The sequence below is a fragment of the Vipera ursinii genome, assembly GCF_947247035.1.
Source record: "Vipera ursinii genome assembly, chromosome: 10".
In the NCBI taxonomy this organism is placed as follows: Eukaryota; Metazoa; Chordata; class Lepidosauria; order Squamata; family Viperidae; genus Vipera; species Vipera ursinii.
The window spans coordinates 6947612-6966461 of NC_139520.1; the positions used below are offsets into that span (position 1 = coordinate 6947612).

The following is an 18850-nucleotide window of genomic DNA, read 5'->3' on the forward strand; positions in this document are numbered from 1 at the left end:
CGGAGGCATGACACAACCACAGAAACACCCAGAGTGAGACTTCTCTGCTTTGAATATGGGTCTTTTCAGCAGGAAGATCACTCTTTCCCTTCTGACTTCTGAACACCACCGTGTACTTTTTATATCCTCAGAATTATGTTCAGTCGTCTCTGCTATATTTTCCTGAGAGATTTCTTGGAGTAAAATTAAATTGGAGATAAGTTGATTCATACTTTCGAAGTTGTTCTGTATTTCTTTGTAGTTTAAAATCATTGTCCTTTGAAATGGTTGCCGCTTATCATATATTTCCTCTTGTGAACTATTCATTGCGTCAGATTTGTTAGTCTCACTTTATCTACACAGCTGTGTTTATTGAGAATTTTGAAGGTCAGAGACAGAAATTTGTCCCCAAATAATTCTCACCCACCAGTAGATGTTGGTTCATTTTTCAGATCTTTCTAGTCTTTTCCCTCCCTAAAGGGTAAAATTCGCCGCTTCCAATAGCCAAAAGGTGTGTGGGGGGAACCCCTTCTTTTTCTCTCGGAGGGCTTTTATTTTTGGGACTTCTCTTCTTCAGGAAAATAGGTAGGATAGAGAAAATCAATATTCTTACCCAGATTCAAATGCACTGTTTACAATCAGCTTAGAGCTTTTGACTTCCGTTGTTTGCAGCTTGGGCTAGACTCTAAGTTAGGCTACCCTTTCTTCTGTTGGTTTCTGGAAGGCTTCTCCTGGACCATTCGGGGAGGCTGCCATCTCTCCTAGGTCCCTGAGACTTCCTTCCTTCATTGTCACCTCTCTGGGGCGGCTCCTGGCCCATTTAGGGTCCCCAAACAGAAAGAAATTCAGCTGAAGGGCTCGGCATTCTGAATCCCTCAACTGCTTCGCTGCTTAACAGGAACTGGAAGCTTGAACATCACATACTTTTTAAAGCTGAATTCCAAGATTTAATCTTTGGCTCACTTGCCAGGGACATTGGCAGGAGCGAAACACAGAGTGAGATATTCCTGTGATCAGCATGGATGTTTTCAGCTGGCTGCTTGTTCTTTCACTCCTGTTCTTCTGGTTTTGGAAAGTGAAACGCCCCACAGGCTTACCCCCTGGGCCATGGAGACTGCCCCTGCTTGGGAATCTGCTTCATGTCATTAACAGGGACCCTCTGAAGGGCCTTGATCAGGTAAGGCTTCTTATCCATTTTTATATTAAACTTCAGAGAGTGAATTTGCCAACATTTTTCCTACTGCAAAAAGAACTAAAAGGGTTTGTGTGTTTCTGTTAACTTGTCAAGATAAGATAAGATAAGATAAGATAAGATAAGATAAGATAAGATAAGATAAGATAAGATAAGATAAGATAATAAACTTTATTGTCATTTTTTTACTGTGGGCACAATGGCACCCATCAAAAATGACATTTAGTTGCCCGCTCTCAAAGTGGAACACATAGATTACACACACATGACGCACATACAGGAGGCACAATTTTTGTTTCATCCAGAAATTAGAGAAAAGTATTTAGAATCTTATGGAGGTTTGAAAATACCTTCCACTTGATGCTGAAGAATCCTAATTCCTAATTGCACTGAGCTTCCTGTGAATAATCCATTAGCTCTTTGAAAGATACATTTGGTTTCCCTTCCACGTTTCCAAATGAAACATTCACCTTCCGAAAATTACTGGAGAACTTTGATATTTTAAAAGGCTAAAGAAGGGTGTCATTTATCTACATGAATGAGTAGTTTATGATTCGTTTCGTGCTGAATTCCAAATGAGTCCATTCTTTAATTGTGTTGTATCCCTTGCCTTTAGTTGTGTTGTTTTATACTTTGAGAGAATGTAATATATAAACAAAATGGATAAAAGAATCAAGTCTAGGTACCATTTAGCTTATGAGTAGATTGTAGTGGGATATTGTTATTGGTACGTTGTTTGTAGTTATGTTAAAAGAGAGTTAAAGCGCATTATGAATTTGGTTAATTGTATATTATGCATAATTTTTATTTAGAATATGATTATTGTAACTATAATCCTGTATTTAGCTCTGGGAAGTGGGGGGGAAGTGGGGGGGTTTGGGGTGGGAGGGATTTGGGGATATATTGTAAAATTTTGTTTTTGTAAAACTCTTTAATAAAAAAAAGAAAAAAAAAGAATCAAGTCTAGGTAGATAAACAAATCTATTAAGGTAGTTCTCAGTTATGACCATTCATTCACTGACTGTTCAAAATTCTCGTGGAGATGAACAAAGGGATTTATGTCCCTTAGGCTGGCTTTGAAGAGATACTTATTGGAGACGGTCATTGCAACAAGGAGTTATTTGGAATCTGATAAATGGTGAGAGTTAGCAAAGGGAAGACTTTTTCCATGCTGTCCCAGCATGTTTCTGGGATAGAAAAACTCGGTCAAAGCCACTGACTCTTAGAAAAAGTGACCTGTCCCAGAGCAGCTGGCCACCATCACACAAGCTAGGTGTTCCCACAGAGCCTTGTTAGCTGATTTATTAAAAGGTGAAAGTCTTGAAAGTCCCTTGCACTGCAAGGAGATCAAATCAGAAACAGCGCAGCCCTCACTGCTCTTTGGAAGGACAGGTTCAGAAGCTGAAGCTCAAATACTTTGGCCAGCAAATGAGCAGAGAGGACTCCTTGGAAAAGAGTCTGAAAGCCGGAAGGCCAAAGGAGAAGGGGACGGCAGAGGAGGAGATGGTTAGATAGTGTCATCAACTCAATGAACATGAATTTGGACAAACTAGATAGTGTCATCAACTCAATGAACATGAATTTGGACAAACTAGATAGTGTCATCAACTCAATGAACATGAATTTGGACAAACTAGATAGTGTCATCAACTCAATGAACATGAATTTGGACAAACTAGATAGTGTCATCAACTCAATGAACATGAATTTGGACAAACTAGATAGTGTCATCAACTCAATGAACATGAATTTGGACAAACTTCGTGAGACACTGGAGAACAGGGGGCCTGGCATGCTATGACATGCTCTGGCCCAAAGAGTCAGTTATTCTTAGAGACTGAACAACAGCAAGAGTAGACACGGTTTAGCAATATAAATTGGCAAACTAGTCTCTGTGTCTGTTAGTGCCTCATTTATCTGTACATTTGTTAGGGCAGGGTTGGTTTGGTCCTCTTTCTCATGAGGCTTTAGCCCTTGGGAAACGATTAGACAACAACAACAACAACAACAACAACCATCAACAACAACTTCTGGTGACTTTTGTTTTCCTTTTTTTCCAAACAATACTTAGGAAAAGTCCAGTTCTGCTTTTACATGTGCAAGGCTCATTAAAAAGCACTCAGCTAAGGCATTTACCTTTGGTTTCCCTCCGCCCCCCCCATTCTCCCTCTTTTTTATACCTTCAACCAGTGCTTTTTTTGTAAAAGAAAAAGGTGCCGGAACTCACACATGTCATACAACCCGCCTTGCCTACCCTACAAGGTTCCATCCCAAAAAGGTGCCGGAACTCCATTCTGAGCATTCTATGAGAAAAAAAGCCCTGCCTTCAACTATGAGCATGCAGAAAAAGCAAAAAAAAACCAACCCGATTTATTGTTTTCAAGCATTACTTGTTTGGCAAGTGCTTTAAAGTAAGTTTTTAGTTAAGTAAGTCAGATTAATAAATTAATCAAATTATACCCAATCTTTTTGTCACAATCCCGTCCTGTAGAAGTCGAGGTAACGATACTCACAGCAAGAACAAGAGACGACCCACAAAGGAAATGCGATTTATTCGAAATACAGCAAACCAAGGCAGGAAAAAAGTCAGCGTTGGCTGCTCACTGCATCCAACGCTGTATATATGGCTAACCGATACAGTAACCGCTACCACGCCCAACAAGCCAGCATCTGCCCACCTCCCTACATGTACACCGCTCCTCCCCTCCCATTCCCTTTTTGCATCTGCTGTTCATCGCTTCACAGCATGCCTTGTCCTTCCAGGTACGTATCCCTTCCATTCTTCACCCCGAAGGCCAACCCCCCCATGCTAGCTGCTAGCTGTTTCCCACCTAAAGCCGATCCCCTCATGGCCGTAGGTCTTGGACTTCCTCATAGCCTGTTATCGTCCCCTCACCTCCCCCAGCCAAAAGGCCCCAGCGGCAAGCCACGTATAAGTAGGGAGTGGGTGTGCATCCCCCCCTATGTCCAGGAAATCCATCCATTGGCGGGAGAAGGGGTTCCGGAACGATGTCCGTGCGCCGGTAAAACGTGCTGGTAAAACCCCCTGAGGGCATAGCAGCACCGGCCGACCCAGTCCCCTTGCCAGCAGGGCCGTTCTGCGCAGACGCAACGTCTGTGGATGGCCGAAAGTCCTCGCAGCAGCTGACGACCTGGTCTACGGGGTCCTTTTGCACAGGTGCAGTCTCCAAGGCCGCACAAGATGCCTGAGTGGCAGGCAAACCGGCCTCCCGACCCGCCAGGTCCCCCTGCGCCGGCGCGGTCTCCGGATGTGCCTGAAGATGCCGACAACCGTCCAATGCAGGCGCAGTCTCAGGAGGTGCTCGGGGATGCCGGCAACTGTCTGGAGCAGCGTGGGAGCATGTAAGTTGTCCGGGAGAGGCAGCGACTGCCGGGCCGCTTCCTTGGCCGTCGGAGCCGCTTGTCAGTTGGCTGGGAGGGATGTGTGTGCCGAAGGGGACCCACGGGTGTGGCACACCACCCCTCGCTGAATGTCGGGCCCGCGGGGCTCAACACTTTTCACCAAAAGAACTTTGAGCAAAGAAAGAATGAAGAGAGAGATACTGGGCAATAATAATAATAATAATAATAATAATAATAATAATAATAATAATAATAATAATAATAATAATAATAATAATAATAATAATAATAGATAGATGGATATCTTCCCCGCTGCCTTGAAGGAGGCGGTGGTGAGGCCCCTCCTCAAGAAGCCTGCCCTGGACCCGGCTGTTTTGAATAACTATCATCCGGTCTCCAACCTTCGCTTTTTGGCGAAGGTTGTTGAGAGTGTGGTGGTGCATCAGCTTCCTCTGTTCCTGGAGGAAACTGATTATCTGGACCCATACCAATCGGGTTTCAGGCCCGGGTGTAGCACGGAGACGGCATTGGTTGCACTGGTGAATGATCTCTGGCGGGCTCGGGACAGGGGATGTTCCTCTGTCCTAGTCCCTTTAGATCTCTCAGCGGCTTTCGATACCCCCCGTCGATAGGGCTCGCAACTTGGGCGTCCTCTTGGATTCACGGCTCAATTTTGAAGATCATATAGGAGCCGTGACCAGGGGGGCTTTTGCCCAGCTTCGTCTGGTGCACCATTTGCGGCCCTATCTGAACCGAGATGCCCTACACACAGTCACCCATGCGCTTGTGACCTCCCGGCTAGACTACTGCAACACTCTCTACATGGGGCTGCCCTTGAGGACCACCCGGAGGCTTCAGCTGGTGCAGAATGCGGCCGCGTGAGTCGTGATGGGGGTCTCCTGATACTCCCATGTAACACCTCTACTCCGCGAGCTGCATTGGCTTCCGGTTGCCCTTCGGGTGAGATTCAAGGTGCTGGTGATGACCTATAAAGCCCTAAATGGCGAGGGTCCGGGATATCTGAGGGAACACTTGCTGCCGGCATCAACTTCCCATCGTCCTGTGCGCTCCCACAGGGAGGGCCTTCTTAGGGTACCGCCAGTTAAGGAATGCCGGCGGGTTATCCCCAGGGGAAGGGCGTTCTCTGTGGGCGCGCTGGCCCTTTGGAACCAGCTTCCCACGGAGCTTAGGACTGCCCCCGACCTTTGCTCATTTCGTAGGGACTTGAAAACTTGGTTTTTTGAGTTGTCTGTTCCAGACTGAGGGGTTTTAATTATTTAATTAATGGGGTTTTAGTTAAGTTCAGGGATTAATTTAATCTTAGTTTTAATCATTTTTAATTGTATATGATGTATTTTAACTTTTAATTTTCCCTGTAAACCGCCCTGAGTCCTACGGGAATAGGGCGGTATATAAATTTAAATATAAATAAATAAATAAGATATAGATAGATAGATAGATGAAGAAGGAGAAGGAGAAGGAGAAGGAGAAGAAGAAGAAGAAGAAGAAGAAGAAGAAGAAGAAGAAGAAGAAGAAGAAGAAGAAGAAGAAGAAGAAGAAGAAGAAGAAGAAGAAGAAGAAGAAGAAGAAGAAGTTGGAAGGCACCTTGAAGGTCATCTAGCCCAACCCCCTGCTCAGGCAGGAAACCCTATACCATTTCGGACAAAATGGCTGTCTAGTCTTTTCTTAAAAACTTCCAGGGTTGGAGCATTCACCGCTTCTGGAGGCAGGTTGTTCCACTGGTTAATTGTTCTAACTGTCACGAAGTTTCTCCTTAGTTCTAGGTTGCTTCCCTCCTTGATTAGTATTCAATCGGTTGTTTCTTGTCCTGCCCTCAGGTGCTTTGGAGAATAGCTTGTCTCCCTCTTCTTTGGGGCAGCCCCTTAGATATTGGGACACTGCTATCATGTCCCCCCCTCGTCCTTCTCTTCATTAAACTAAGGTAAAGGTTCCCCCACACATGCGTGCTAGTCATCTCCAACTCTAGGGGCTGGTGCTCATCTCCGTTTCAAAGCTGAAGAGCCAGTGCTTGTCCGAGGACATTTCCGTGGTCATGTGGCCGGCATGACTAGACGCCAAAGGCGCACGGAACGCTGTTACCTTCCCACCGGAGTGGTCCCTATTTTTCTACTTGCATTTTTACGTGCTTTCGAACTGCTAGGTTGGCAGAAGCTGGGACGAGTAACAGGCGCTCACTCTGTTATGCGGCACTCAGGATTCGACCTGCCAAACTGCCGACCTTCTGATCGACAAGCTCAGCGTCCTAACCCACTGAGTCACCGCGTCCCTTTCATTAAACTAGACATACCGAATTCCAGCAGCCGTTCCTTATATGTTTTAGCCTCCAGTCTCCTAATCATCTTTGTTATTCTTCTCTGTACTCTTTCTAGAGTCTCAACATCTTTTTTACATTGTGGTGACCAAATCAATGAAATAAAACAACAATTACTATTTAAACTTCCCAAGTCTGTAAAATAAGACTCTTCTAAAGTCAAAATACTTTGTTAAACTTCCTTATATATGTAGCAGTTAGAGTTAAGCAAGAGTATTAGTTATGTCTGACTGGAAATTTCTCCTGTTAGGAGAATTTTCCCATCTTCAGATGATGCCCTTAAGTCCATCTGCAGTGAATGTTGCTTTCCATGTTTCCCTCCATCTCCAGTTTTCTATGATCTTCTATTAATCTACTCAAGAGTCTTTCAGTAATCCTGTCCCTGGCAGCTCTGGAAATAACATGTTTTCTGCCTCTACAATGCATCTCAGTTCACCAGTCATCTCCTAACTCTTCCCTTTCTGCAGGCACATAAGCCACTTTGTGGCGGAAATTTTGTGCAAGTTTAATGAATAATCGCTATAGTTCTAGATGGAGCACAGCTATCAATAGTCTGAGTCCCTTTCTTGATGTGTCAACTGCAATGTGTGCTTTAAATTTTCTTCTAAGAAGAGCGCTTGGCCAAAGCCAACCTTCTGCACTTCTGCCAGGCAGGATAAAAATCCCTCCCGTGTTCAGTGCTTGCATTAAATTTTTCAATAAAGAATGTTTACATGTAGACCTGTGCCTGAATTGGAAGGAGCATTGACCTTTGGGGAATGGAGTTGGTGGAACTCAAGTAATTTTCCCATGTCATCCTTGATGAAGTATTCTGTTGCAACATTGCTGTGTTTGATCCCAACGGATTCCCACACCATCCCCCTCGTTCCAACTCCAAACTGGGATCCGATGGGACCACGACACTATGAGAATTGGCCGAACACTTTGGGGAATGGCGCTTCATGGAGCTTCAAGTAATTTTCTCAGTGTCATCCTTGATGAAGTATTCTGTTGCAACATTGCCGTGTTTGATTCCAATGGATTCCCATGCCATCCCCCTCGTTCCAACTCCAAACTGGGATCCGATGGGTCCATGACACTATGAGAATTGGCTGGACACTTTGGGGAATGGAGCTTCATGGAGCTTCAAGTAAATTTCTCAGTGTCATCCTTGATGAAGTATTCTGTTGCAACATTGCCGTGTTTGATCCCAATTGACCTCCTGATGCTGCTATGCTAACGAGCTTGGTTCATTGGTTTCAGCTAACAAAAAAATATGGTCCTGTCTTCAGCCTTTATCTTGGAGGAACTCCTGCAGTCTTCATTCATGGGTTTCCTTTAGTAAAAGAGGTCCTCATGATAAAAGGCACAGAATTTGCTGGGAGGCCATCATTTCCTCTAATGGATTTCCTCACCAGGAATAAAGGTAATTATCTATAATTTCATTTTCCCCCCAATGCCTTTGTTCTTGATAGGGCTTCAGGTTTCCCATTCTGTTAACCAGCTACCAATAATCTTCTTTCTCTACATTCTGGAGTTCTGACCCAAAGTTTCCAGTAGGGGAAGGAATAGTCTCTTTAAATGTTAGAATTCTTCTTCTCCTTCTCCTTCTCCTTCTCCTTCTCCTTCTCCTTCTCCTTCTCCTTCTTCTTCTTCTTCTTCTTCCTCCCCCTCCTCCTCCTCCTCCTCCTCCTTCTCAATATAGAAGAAATTTTGCTATTCAGCTGAAAAAAAGTCCTATTTATTTCTTATGCTACAAAAAAACTCTATTCAATGAATTTTATTCCTTGATATGATTATATTTTATTAGTTGAACATGAATTGTGTAATTTTCATAAATCTCTGTTCATTTACTTATATTATGTTTTTTGAAAATACACCTTTGTTTTAATAAACAGACAGTTATTGATAAGCAAGATAAGGGCAAATGACTCCAATATGGGATTTTTTCTCCAGGTTTACTGACAAAAACATACAAATAAATTCTTTATTTGAATTTGCTTGAATCTCCTGATTTCCCCGGTGCTTAACATCTAAAGATGAATGATGGCTGGATAATTTTTTTCCAGGCATCCTGACCTTAAGATATGGTGAAGTTTGGAAGGAGCAAAGAAAGTTTTCAGGGATGCACCTCAGAAACTTTGGAATGGGCAAAAAATCAATGGAAGCAAAGATCTTGGAGGAGGCAACTTGTTTGATTCAAGCACTCACCGAAAACATAAGTAAGCTCTCCTGGGACAGGATGGGATGGTTGTGGAATTGTCATTCCAGTGTTGTTTTTGGTTTCCAAAAACACAATTGAATGGGCCTCCAGGTTGACCATTCAATGTGTGTATTGAAGCAGAGTGGGAAGAGCTTAGGATTCCGGTTGCATTAAATTCTAAGTCCTATTGACCAACCTAAAACATATTGTTTATTTTGTCTCTGTGCTTGTAATGTATGCAAAGCAGGAGTCCTACAACGTTTTGGTCACCACAATGTAAAAAAGATGCTTAGGCCCTAGAAAGAGTGCAGAGAAGAACAACAAAGATAATTACTAGACTGGAGGCTAAAACATATAAAGAATGGTTGCTGGAATTGGGTATGTTTCATTTAATGAAAAGAAGGACTATTGGGGTGACATGATAGCAGTGTTCCAATATTTAACAGTCTGCCTCAAAGAAGAGGGAGTCAAGCTATTCTCCAAAGCACAAGAAACAATGGATGGAAACTAATCAAGAAGAGAAGCAACCTAGAACTAAGAAGAAATTTCCTAACAGTAAGAACAATCAGTGGAACAATCTGCCTCCAGACATTGTGAATGCTCTAATGCTGGACGTTTTTAAGAAGAGATTGGAGAAACATTTGTCTGAAATGGTATAGGGTTTCCTGCCTGAGCAGGGGGCTGAATTAGAAGATCTCCAAGGTTCCTTCCAATTCTGTAATTCTGTTATTCTAATCTTGGTAGGAGGCTATAAAGTAGAATTCTGGGTATTGGATATTCATAAAGAATTGGGGGGAAGAGGGGGAAAGATTCATCTATATAAAATGGCTAGCCTAGGAAACATAACTAATCGCCACCTCTTGAAATTTTCTTGAAATACTCTTGGACATCACAAACTAGGTCTACTTCCCACCACGTTTCATGTTGTCCCTGGGATGTCCTGGGATGTCTTCTGCAATGTGATGGTCTCCAAAAGTTTTAGATTAAAAGGCAAACATCTCCTAGAGGCAAAGTTTATGAAGATATGCTTGTAATGGAGATAAGACTAACACAGCAACAAGTTGATATTGAACAAGGAATACATATTGTGCAGTCATGATGGAAAGCAGGATTCTCCAGGATTGCTCTGGTTCTGAATGACTGAGACCACCAACATTTTCCTTAGGGAAAACTTCTTCTGGTGACTGTTCATTCACCACTTCCTCCTGTGTATGGAGCCTGTCCCCTAATTTTTGTAGCTGTCCTAAAACATACATAAATGATGTCACATACATATTCTATGCACTGACAAACCCCAAGGAATCTTTTCAATTGTATCTTAGATAGGGTTCATATACCCAGTTCAGCTAATGATCTCCACTCCTTGGCAGGGCTAACACTTTGAGTGGTACATTGTTTTAGATTTCAGCAAGACTTTTATGATTTATTACACTGACTTTGTGACTCCTCCTCTAAAGGAACATGAAGCCATATTAATTGATAGGGATCTCATTTCTTTTCTTTGACAGACATGCCTTTCGATCCAAATGGATTTCTGGACACTGCGGTTGCCAACATAACGTCTACCATATTATTTGCAAAACATTTTGAATATGACGACAGCTTCCTCAAAACTATGATGGATATGATACATCAAAATTCACGAATACTAGCAGGACCCTGGGCCTTGGTATCCTTAACAAGAGTACAAAAGAATATTCAAAATAAGGGCACAATTAGGTGGTGGGAATCTGAGTTTTCATGTCTCACATATTTTGGACACTCTCTGGTTTTCCTTTCAATTAGAATAATATCTCATCAGAGAGCCAGGAAGGATGGGTGAAGCTTCCATATTTGGTCAAAAACTGCAGCTATTCAAATTTAATTGGAAAAATGTATCATATTGGGACACTTGTTGAAATGCTACCTTATTGGGGCATTTGATTCCCTATCAAATTGTGAATAGGAGACATTACAAGGGATTTCTTTTCCTGCTCAGTTTATCCTATAAAGAAGGATATATTGATTGTGATCAAATTAATCAGTGTTGGCTTTTCTTCTCTTTGCTGGTAGATTTACAACGAGGTGCCCTTGGTGAGATGTCTTCCCCTACCCCATCAGGAACTATTCACAATTACGAAGAAATTATATGATTTCCTTGAAAAAGAGATAGAAGAGCACAAGGCAACCTTGACTCCAGGAGAACCTCGGGATTTCATTGATGCGTATTTAGAAGAAATACAGAAGGTAAATTTCCTCAATCTTTTCCTGCTGAATTTGCAGTGATTTTCCCCCCTCTCTTCTTGGATCTATTTTTTTGAAATTACACATAGCAATAGCACTTAGACTTATATACCGCTTCGTAGTGCTTTACAGCCCTCTCTAAGTGATTTACAGAGTCAGCCTAGTCCTCCCAATAATCTGGGTCCTCATTTTACTGACCTCAGAAGGATGGAAGGCTGAGTCGATCTTGAGTCCTGTTAAGATCGAACTCCTGGCAGTGAGCAGTGGGTTAGCCTGCAGTACTGGATTCTAGCTGCTGCACCACCACATCCTGAAAATATCATAAAAATATTGATGCAGGCACTTTTCTAGATGTTGTGCCAAATCTTTCTGCCTGGTTGACACGTTGTGTGAGTGCAGCAATGTCCTTGTGCTTTGCATGTTGTGCAGACCCAACCTGCTAGGGTAGATCTTTCCATCAGGACTTGGAGGAAAGGACCTTTTGCCAGCTCAGGGGGACCCTCTAGGGGAGCCTTGTCCTCTCCCCAAACTCTGTTATGATGAGTTGTCACCAGAAGTTGCTTGTTTCCCTTCTCATCGCTTCCTTTCCATTTTTAGTCATATTTTTCAGAATGAACTCCTGCTTTTAAGTTGGAGTTGTCAACCGAATGAATGAGAATACATGACTGGGAGAGGATCCTTTTCCCATTTGAGATTAACAACATTCTTTGTTTTAATTAAACCCCAGCCTGAGAGGAAAAGTTCAAGTTTTGAGGAAGAGCAACTGCTAGTCTTACTATGTAACCTGTTTGTGGCTGGAACAGAGACAACGGCGGCAACACTGCAGTGGACTTGGCTCTATTTGATGGCCTTTCCAGAGGTCCAAGGTAAAGAATTTTTGAAATAGGGTTCTTGACGTGTAATAATAACCACTTATGTAAAATGAGGAAGGGTCCTGAATTGGGGGTCATGATCATAGCTGGGAACTCAGACAGCTGCCCTTTTACTACTTCTGGTGAATATCAAATCAATGTCTACTTAAAGTCAGTGAAATGTTTTCCAGAAGGTAACTGAGCTAAGGTGAGGAATTGTAAAATAGCGTTCAACTTCCCTCCGTCCAGTGCGCTCCCACAGAGAGGGCCTCCTCAGGGTGCCACCGATCAAAGAATGCCGATTGGTGACCCCCAGGGGGAGAGCGTTCTCTGTGGGCGCGCCAGACCTTTGGAACAGCTTACCGGTTGAGCTCCGGATGGCCCCCGACCTTCGCTCCTTCCGGCGCGATCTCAAAACTTTCTTTTTCGAACAAGCTGGCCTGGTCTGATGGGATGGGGTTGGGTTTTTATAAATAGTTTTAATTGTAATATGTATTAATTTTAAGGGCATAATGTTTAATGACTTTTTAATTTTTGTATAATATTTTTATTGTGTATTGCCCTGTTCACCGCCCTGAGTCCTTCGGGAGAAGGGCGGTATAGAAATCAAATTATTATTAAAATTAAATCTATAATACCCTGTTTCCCCCCAAATACAACCCAACTGGAATTAAGCCCTAGCATGATTTTTCAGGATGGTTTTAATATAAGCCCTACCCCCAAAATAAGGCCCAGTTAAGATTGTCAGCCAGACGGATGCCTTCAGTACTGTATTTCCCCGAAAATAAGACCTAACTGGAAAATAAGCCCTCATGCGTCTTTTGGAGCAAAAATTAATGTAACACCCGGTCTTATTTTTGTGGAAATACAGGTAGTAACAACTTCAGTTATTATGTAAAATGAGGAAAGGTCCTGAATTATCATGGCTGGAAACTCAATCAGCTTCTCTTTCCTCTCTTCTGGTGGGCCCCTGCTTGGAAAACAAACCATTGTCTACTTAAAATCAGTGAAATGTTTTCCGGAAGGTAACTAAGCTGTTTGTTCCTCAGAGAAATGCTGGAAGGAAATAGACGCAGTTCTGGGAAACGAGGCAATCTTGAAGTACGAAGACAGAGAAAATTTGCCTTACACAAATGCCGTCATTCATGAAATCCAACGCATTTCAGCTGTTGCTCCTCTTGGACTACCTCATTCCCCCATAAAAGATGTGCAGTTTTTTGGATATAAAATTCCCAAGGTAAAAAAGAAACAAACCAGAAACTTTTAATTGTTTTACATGTAGTGATGTGTTGCTGAAACGGCATTGTCTATCTGTGTCTTCCTCACCTGAGGCATTTGTGTTTGTGTGTAAGAGCAAGAGAAAACAGGAGATTGAGATCATTGGGGGGGTCTTCCTTTTGAAGATCATTTTATGGGAGTGCCATGGGCTTATAGTTCAATATCTTTGTTGTATGCTTGTCTTGGCTTGTGCAGGACACCATGGTTTTTGTCAATATCCAGTCTGCCCATTGTGATGAATCTCAGTGGAAGTTCCCCAATGAGTTCAACCCCTCCAACTTCCTGAATGAAGAGGGAGAGTTTGTCAAGCCGGAAGCCTTCATGCCATTTTCAGCAGGTCAATTATTCTTCACTCCATCTCTATCTCTATTTCTGTCTCTGTCTCTCTGTCTCTCTCTCTCTCTCTCACACACACACAAAACACAAACATACATACACACACACAGAGGGAGACAGACAGACACAAAACCTTTTAGTGGAAACCTTTCTTTAGAGACTTGTGGAAGTCAGCTCTTGGGCTCAGCTTACAGTTCAGCATGCTATAGGAAAATGGAGAGTAAAAAGAAACACAGGTAATCATGTTGAATGAGGTCATTAAATAACACCTGGTCCTGGACCACAAAAGTTGTGCTCAAGCAGGAGACCCAGTAACATTCCAGACAAGGGGTTGACCAGTTTTTTCTTAAAACCTCCTGTGATGGATGCTCTGTCAGCTGAAGAAGCACGCGAGACAGCTGGCTAACGGAAAACCTTTTATTGTCAGAACCGGGCAAGGAACAGACTTACAATGCCATCTATTTATACCCCCAGTTGGCCGGTCGGCGACCAATCAGGGCTGTGCCGGTTTCCCGCTTGTCCTAGCGGGCCAATCGGCGATGGTGAGCTTTGACAGCCCGGAGCTGTCAAGCTAACTCGCGCCTGCGCAGTAACCGGCGGTTCTTGACAGCCGAGAGCTGTCAAGCAGTTACGCTTGCGCAGTTGCTTCCGGCAGCTTTTGACAGCTGTCAAAAGCTGCCGAAGGTTTTACCTCATAACTTGGAACGTGATAACATAACATATAACGTGTGAATACACAACAATGGAGCACAATTTTTGAAGCCAACCCTTTCCACTGGTTAATTGTTCTCACTGTCCTTACTTCTAGGTTGCTTCTCTCCTTGATTAGTTTCCATCCGTTGTTTCTTGCCCTGCCCTCTGGTGCTTTGAAGATTAAATTGACCCCCTCTTCTTTGTGGCACCCCCTCAAATTTTGGAGCACAGCTATCATGTCCACCCTAGTGCTTCTTTACTCTAGACTAGACATTCCCAATTTCCTGCAACCTTTCTTCATATGTTTTAGGCTCCAGGCCCTAATCATGTTTGTAGCTTTTTTCCACACTGTTACCAAAGTCTCAACATCTTTTTAAACTCTAATCAACAAGAGGTGTGCTGCATAGAGGCCCAGAAGGTAAACCTTTTAGAGAAGGAAAGAATGCAAAGGAACTGTTAGCAACTTTGGAAATCTCATGAGATTTGGGATCATGTTGTAGAGAAACAAGCAGGTCCGGCAGTTGCAATTGCTTGCTGGCCTTCAGCTGTTGGAATGGCTTCTCTCTTTCTCCTTCACTTTGCCTTTCCAGGACCGAGAGTCTGCTTAGGGGAAAACCTGGCTCGGATGGAGCTCTTCCTCTTCTTCACCAGCATTCTCAGGAACTTCCAGTTATCGTGGCCAGATAAATCTCAAGCTCCAGATTTTACACCACACTTTGGGGTTATACAATCCCCATCTCGCTTTAAGGTGTTGCTGAAATGTCGCCAGCCAAATGCATAGATTGAAGTGAGGATCTGCAAGGCAACCAATTTGAGACCACCCCCTTCTCTCCAACAGCCAGCCATCTCTACTTCAAATTCACCACAAAGTCATTTTCTGAAAAATAAATAAAGTGCTATCTTATGCCACGTTGTCCAGTGGAGGCTCAGCCTCGTTTATGATGGAGATGAAATTCATTTTCCAGGTCTCTTCTCTCTATTGTCAAGGTTACCGAAAGGAAGGATGGAGAAGAGCAGAGTCCATAGCTTGTTTATCAGATGGCTCTTCCTGGCAGGAGAATCTGGACCTGTGCAGGGTGGGGGAGGTATGCAGGTGGCCTTGGTCTGCCTTGGTCTTTGCCAGTCAATCACACAAGCAAGGCCAGGATAAGAAGCAGACCCCACTGGGATTTCAGGAATGCTACTTTATTTTTATTCTTTTTTTTATTAAAGAGTTTTACAAAAACAAAATTTTACAATATATCCCCAAATCCCTCCCACCCCAAACCCCCCCACTTCCCCCCCCCCACTTCCCAGAGCTAAATACAGGATTATAGTTACAATAATCATATTCTAAATAAAAAATATGCATAATATATAATTAACCAAATTCATAATGCGCTTTAACTCTCTTTTAACATAACTACCAACAACGTACCAATAACAATATCCCACTAAAATCTACTCATAAGCTAAATGGTACTTTTTAGTCCCATATTTGTTTTGAATATAATTTATCCATCTCCTCCAAACTGAAATATATCTTTCTTGTGAATGATCCTTCAGATAAGCAGAAATCTTAGACATTTCTGCAAGATTCTAAACTTTAAACACCCATTCTTGTACAGTGGGCAAACTATCCTTCTTCCAATATTGTCCCACCAGTAACCGTGCTGCTGTTATCATGTTCAACATCAAGTTAGTTTCTTTAACATCACAATCTAGAACAATGCCCAATAAAAACAATTGCGGGAAAACTTTATCTTTCTCTTAAAAATCTTTTGAATGTTCCACCAAATTTTAATCCAAAAAGCTTTTATATTTCTACAAGTCCACCACATGTGAAAATAGGTAGCTTCTAAACTACCACACCTCCAACATTTAGACTGTAAATTAGGATACATGTTGGAAAACTTCTTGGGATCCAGATGCCATCTATAAAACATTTTATAAAAATTTTCTCTTAGATTTTGAGCCTGGGTAAATTTAACACTTCTGACCCAAATTATCTCCCAGGTGTCCAACGAAATTGGTTCCTGAATATTTTGTGCCCATTTTATCATGCAGTCTTTAACCAGTTCCGTTTCCGAATCCAATTCAATTAAAGCATTATATATCCTCTTTATATGTGCACAATTTGAATCTCTAATTTGCTTTACTAAATTTTGATCTGTAGTTGTGATGCCAACCTTTTGATCTGACTTCCACCTAGCTTTCAATTGGGTATATTGAAACCAAGAGTAACTTATGTTTTCTTGTCTTAACTCCTCTACTGGTTTAAGTTGCCAATCAGTCCCTTGCAATCTAAGTAGTTCCTTATAAGAAACCATATCCATACTCACTCCCATAGATACGCCCTCTATCGCGTGTCCAGGAATTCCCCAAATCGGTATTTTATAATTTAACTTATAATAATACTTTTTCCAGACACGCAATAAAGCACTTCTAAGAATATGGGATTTAAAAGCCCTGTCTACCTTCTTATCATAAAGCAAGTATGCATGCCATCCATATACCAAATCCCATCCCTCAAGATGAAGTATTCTCTTGTTAGTTAGATTAAGCCAATCACTAACCCAGGTCAAGGCAACCGCATCATAGTACAATTTCAACTTCGGCGCCTTGAGTCCCCCTCTTTCCCTGGCATCTTGTAAAATCTTGAATTTAACTCTTGGTTTTTTCCCCGCCCAGATAAATTTGTTAATACCCTTCTGCCATTGATCAAGGTTGGCATCCTTTTTCAATATAGGTATCATCTGAAACAGAAAGAGAAACTTTGGTAGAACATTCATTTTAACAACTGCAATTCTTCCCAGTAATGATAATTGTAATTTTTTCCAATTATTTAAGTCCCTTTGTACCTTCAACCATAGTGTTTCATAATTATTCTTATATAATTTTACATTTGAGGCTGCAATATATACTCCTAGATATTTAACCTTCTTCACTATTTCAAAACCTGTTAATTTAGATAACATATCCCTTTCACTCATAGATAAATTCTTGGATAATATCTTAGTCTTATTACTATTCACCTTAAACCCAGAAACCTTACCATACTGAGTTATAATTTCCATCAAGTCTATAACCGACTGTAACGGTTGGGATACTGTCACAACCAAGTCATCAGCAAAAGCTCTCAATCTATAATCATTCTGTTTTATTTTAATTCCCTTTATCAAAGAGGACTCTCGAATTTTAATTAGTAAAATCTCTAATGTTAAAACAAACAATAATGGTGATAGGGGGCAACCCTGTCTTGTACCTTTGTCAATTTTAAAAGTCTCTGTTAATCCCCCATTAACTATAATTTGTGCAGTTTGTTGTTGATATATAGCTTTAATAGCATGTAGAAAACCTTCTCCAAAATTCATCTCCTCAGCAACTCTTAATAAAAATTGCCAATTCAATTGGTCAAAGGCTTTCGCTGCATCCAAAAATATCAATGCTGCGGAGACTTGGTTGTTCTTATCCAAATATTCAAGCAAGTTAACAATTTGTCTTACATTATATTTCATATACCTCCCAGATATAAATCCCAATTGATCACTATGAATCATTTGTTTCAAAACTTGCATTAATCTATTAGCCAATACTTTAGCAAAAATCTTATAATCTGTATTTAAAAGCGATATAGGTCTATAATTTTTAGGTTGAGTAAGATCTTGATCCTCCTTTGGGATCAATGATACAAAAGCTGTCCTCCATGATGGAGGCTACTTTATTTTTATTCTAACCTGTTGTCAACACTGCTAACTTCAGATGTTCTTGCCTTGACAACCTTTGGAGAGGCAGCTTTGCTTCTTTAAAACTTGTGTGTTACTTTTAAAGTTAGAATTAGTTGATGCTGGGGGTGGGGGAAGGGAAGTAAGAAGAACTCTCTCAAGGCTGTTTTGAAATAAGAGAAGATAAGAATTTGGAGGGTTGTTTATGTTAGGCATATGGTGATAGCCTACAATGTTAGGTTGAAAATATATTAACCATGATGTTGTGACTTTAAGATGTTAATTGGCCAATGGGTGTGTAAGTGTTCTCATGGCCATAAGAGGGAGCTAGGAACGTAGCTTCTCTCTCTCTAAATTCACTGCTCTCTACTATTACTGTTTTTGCTCTGTTTTGCTGTACTGTTGGTTTACTACTGTGATAAACCTGTACAACTATGTATTGACCTCTGTACCGGTAAGAAGACTTTGTATTTTGGAGTACTCCTTGGACTGTTGCTATTGTGTATGACCTGGACTGTTTATTTTTGACCGTGCATTTTTGTTTTTAAAGGTAAAGGTAAAGGTTCCCCCGCACATGCGTGCTAGTCGTTTCCGACTCTAGGGGCCGGTGCTCATCTCCGTTTCAAAGCCGAAGAGCCAGCGCTTGTCCGAGGACGTCTCCGTGGTCATGTGGCTGGCATGACTAGATGCCAAAGGTGCACGGAATACTGTTACCTT

General features: G+C 41.8%; 1 protein-coding gene across 1 annotated transcript in view; it reads left to right on the top strand.

Annotated features, from left to right (window-relative positions):
* Positions 1-18850, top strand: part of LOC310645172 (cytochrome P450 2F2-like) — a 19087-nt gene continuing 237 nt past the window's right edge. Inside the window, exons 1-11 of the mRNA XM_083370690.1 lie at positions 1-33; positions 132-1156; positions 8109-8271; positions 8915-9067; positions 10557-10717; positions 11101-11274; positions 11999-12137; positions 13172-13359; positions 13596-13737; positions 15020-15608; positions 18124-18850. The exon at positions 18124-18850 is cut by the window's right edge and continues 237 nt beyond it. Of these exons, the coding sequence (XP_083226816.1) occupies positions 998-1156; positions 8109-8271; positions 8915-9067; positions 10557-10717; positions 11101-11274; positions 11999-12137; positions 13172-13359; positions 13596-13737; positions 15020-15210 (1470 nt within the window). The 5' untranslated portion in view covers positions 1-33; positions 132-997 and the 3' untranslated portion in view covers positions 15211-15608; positions 18124-18850. The remainder of the gene's footprint in view (positions 34-131; positions 1157-8108; positions 8272-8914; positions 9068-10556; positions 10718-11100; positions 11275-11998; positions 12138-13171; positions 13360-13595; positions 13738-15019; positions 15609-18123) is intronic.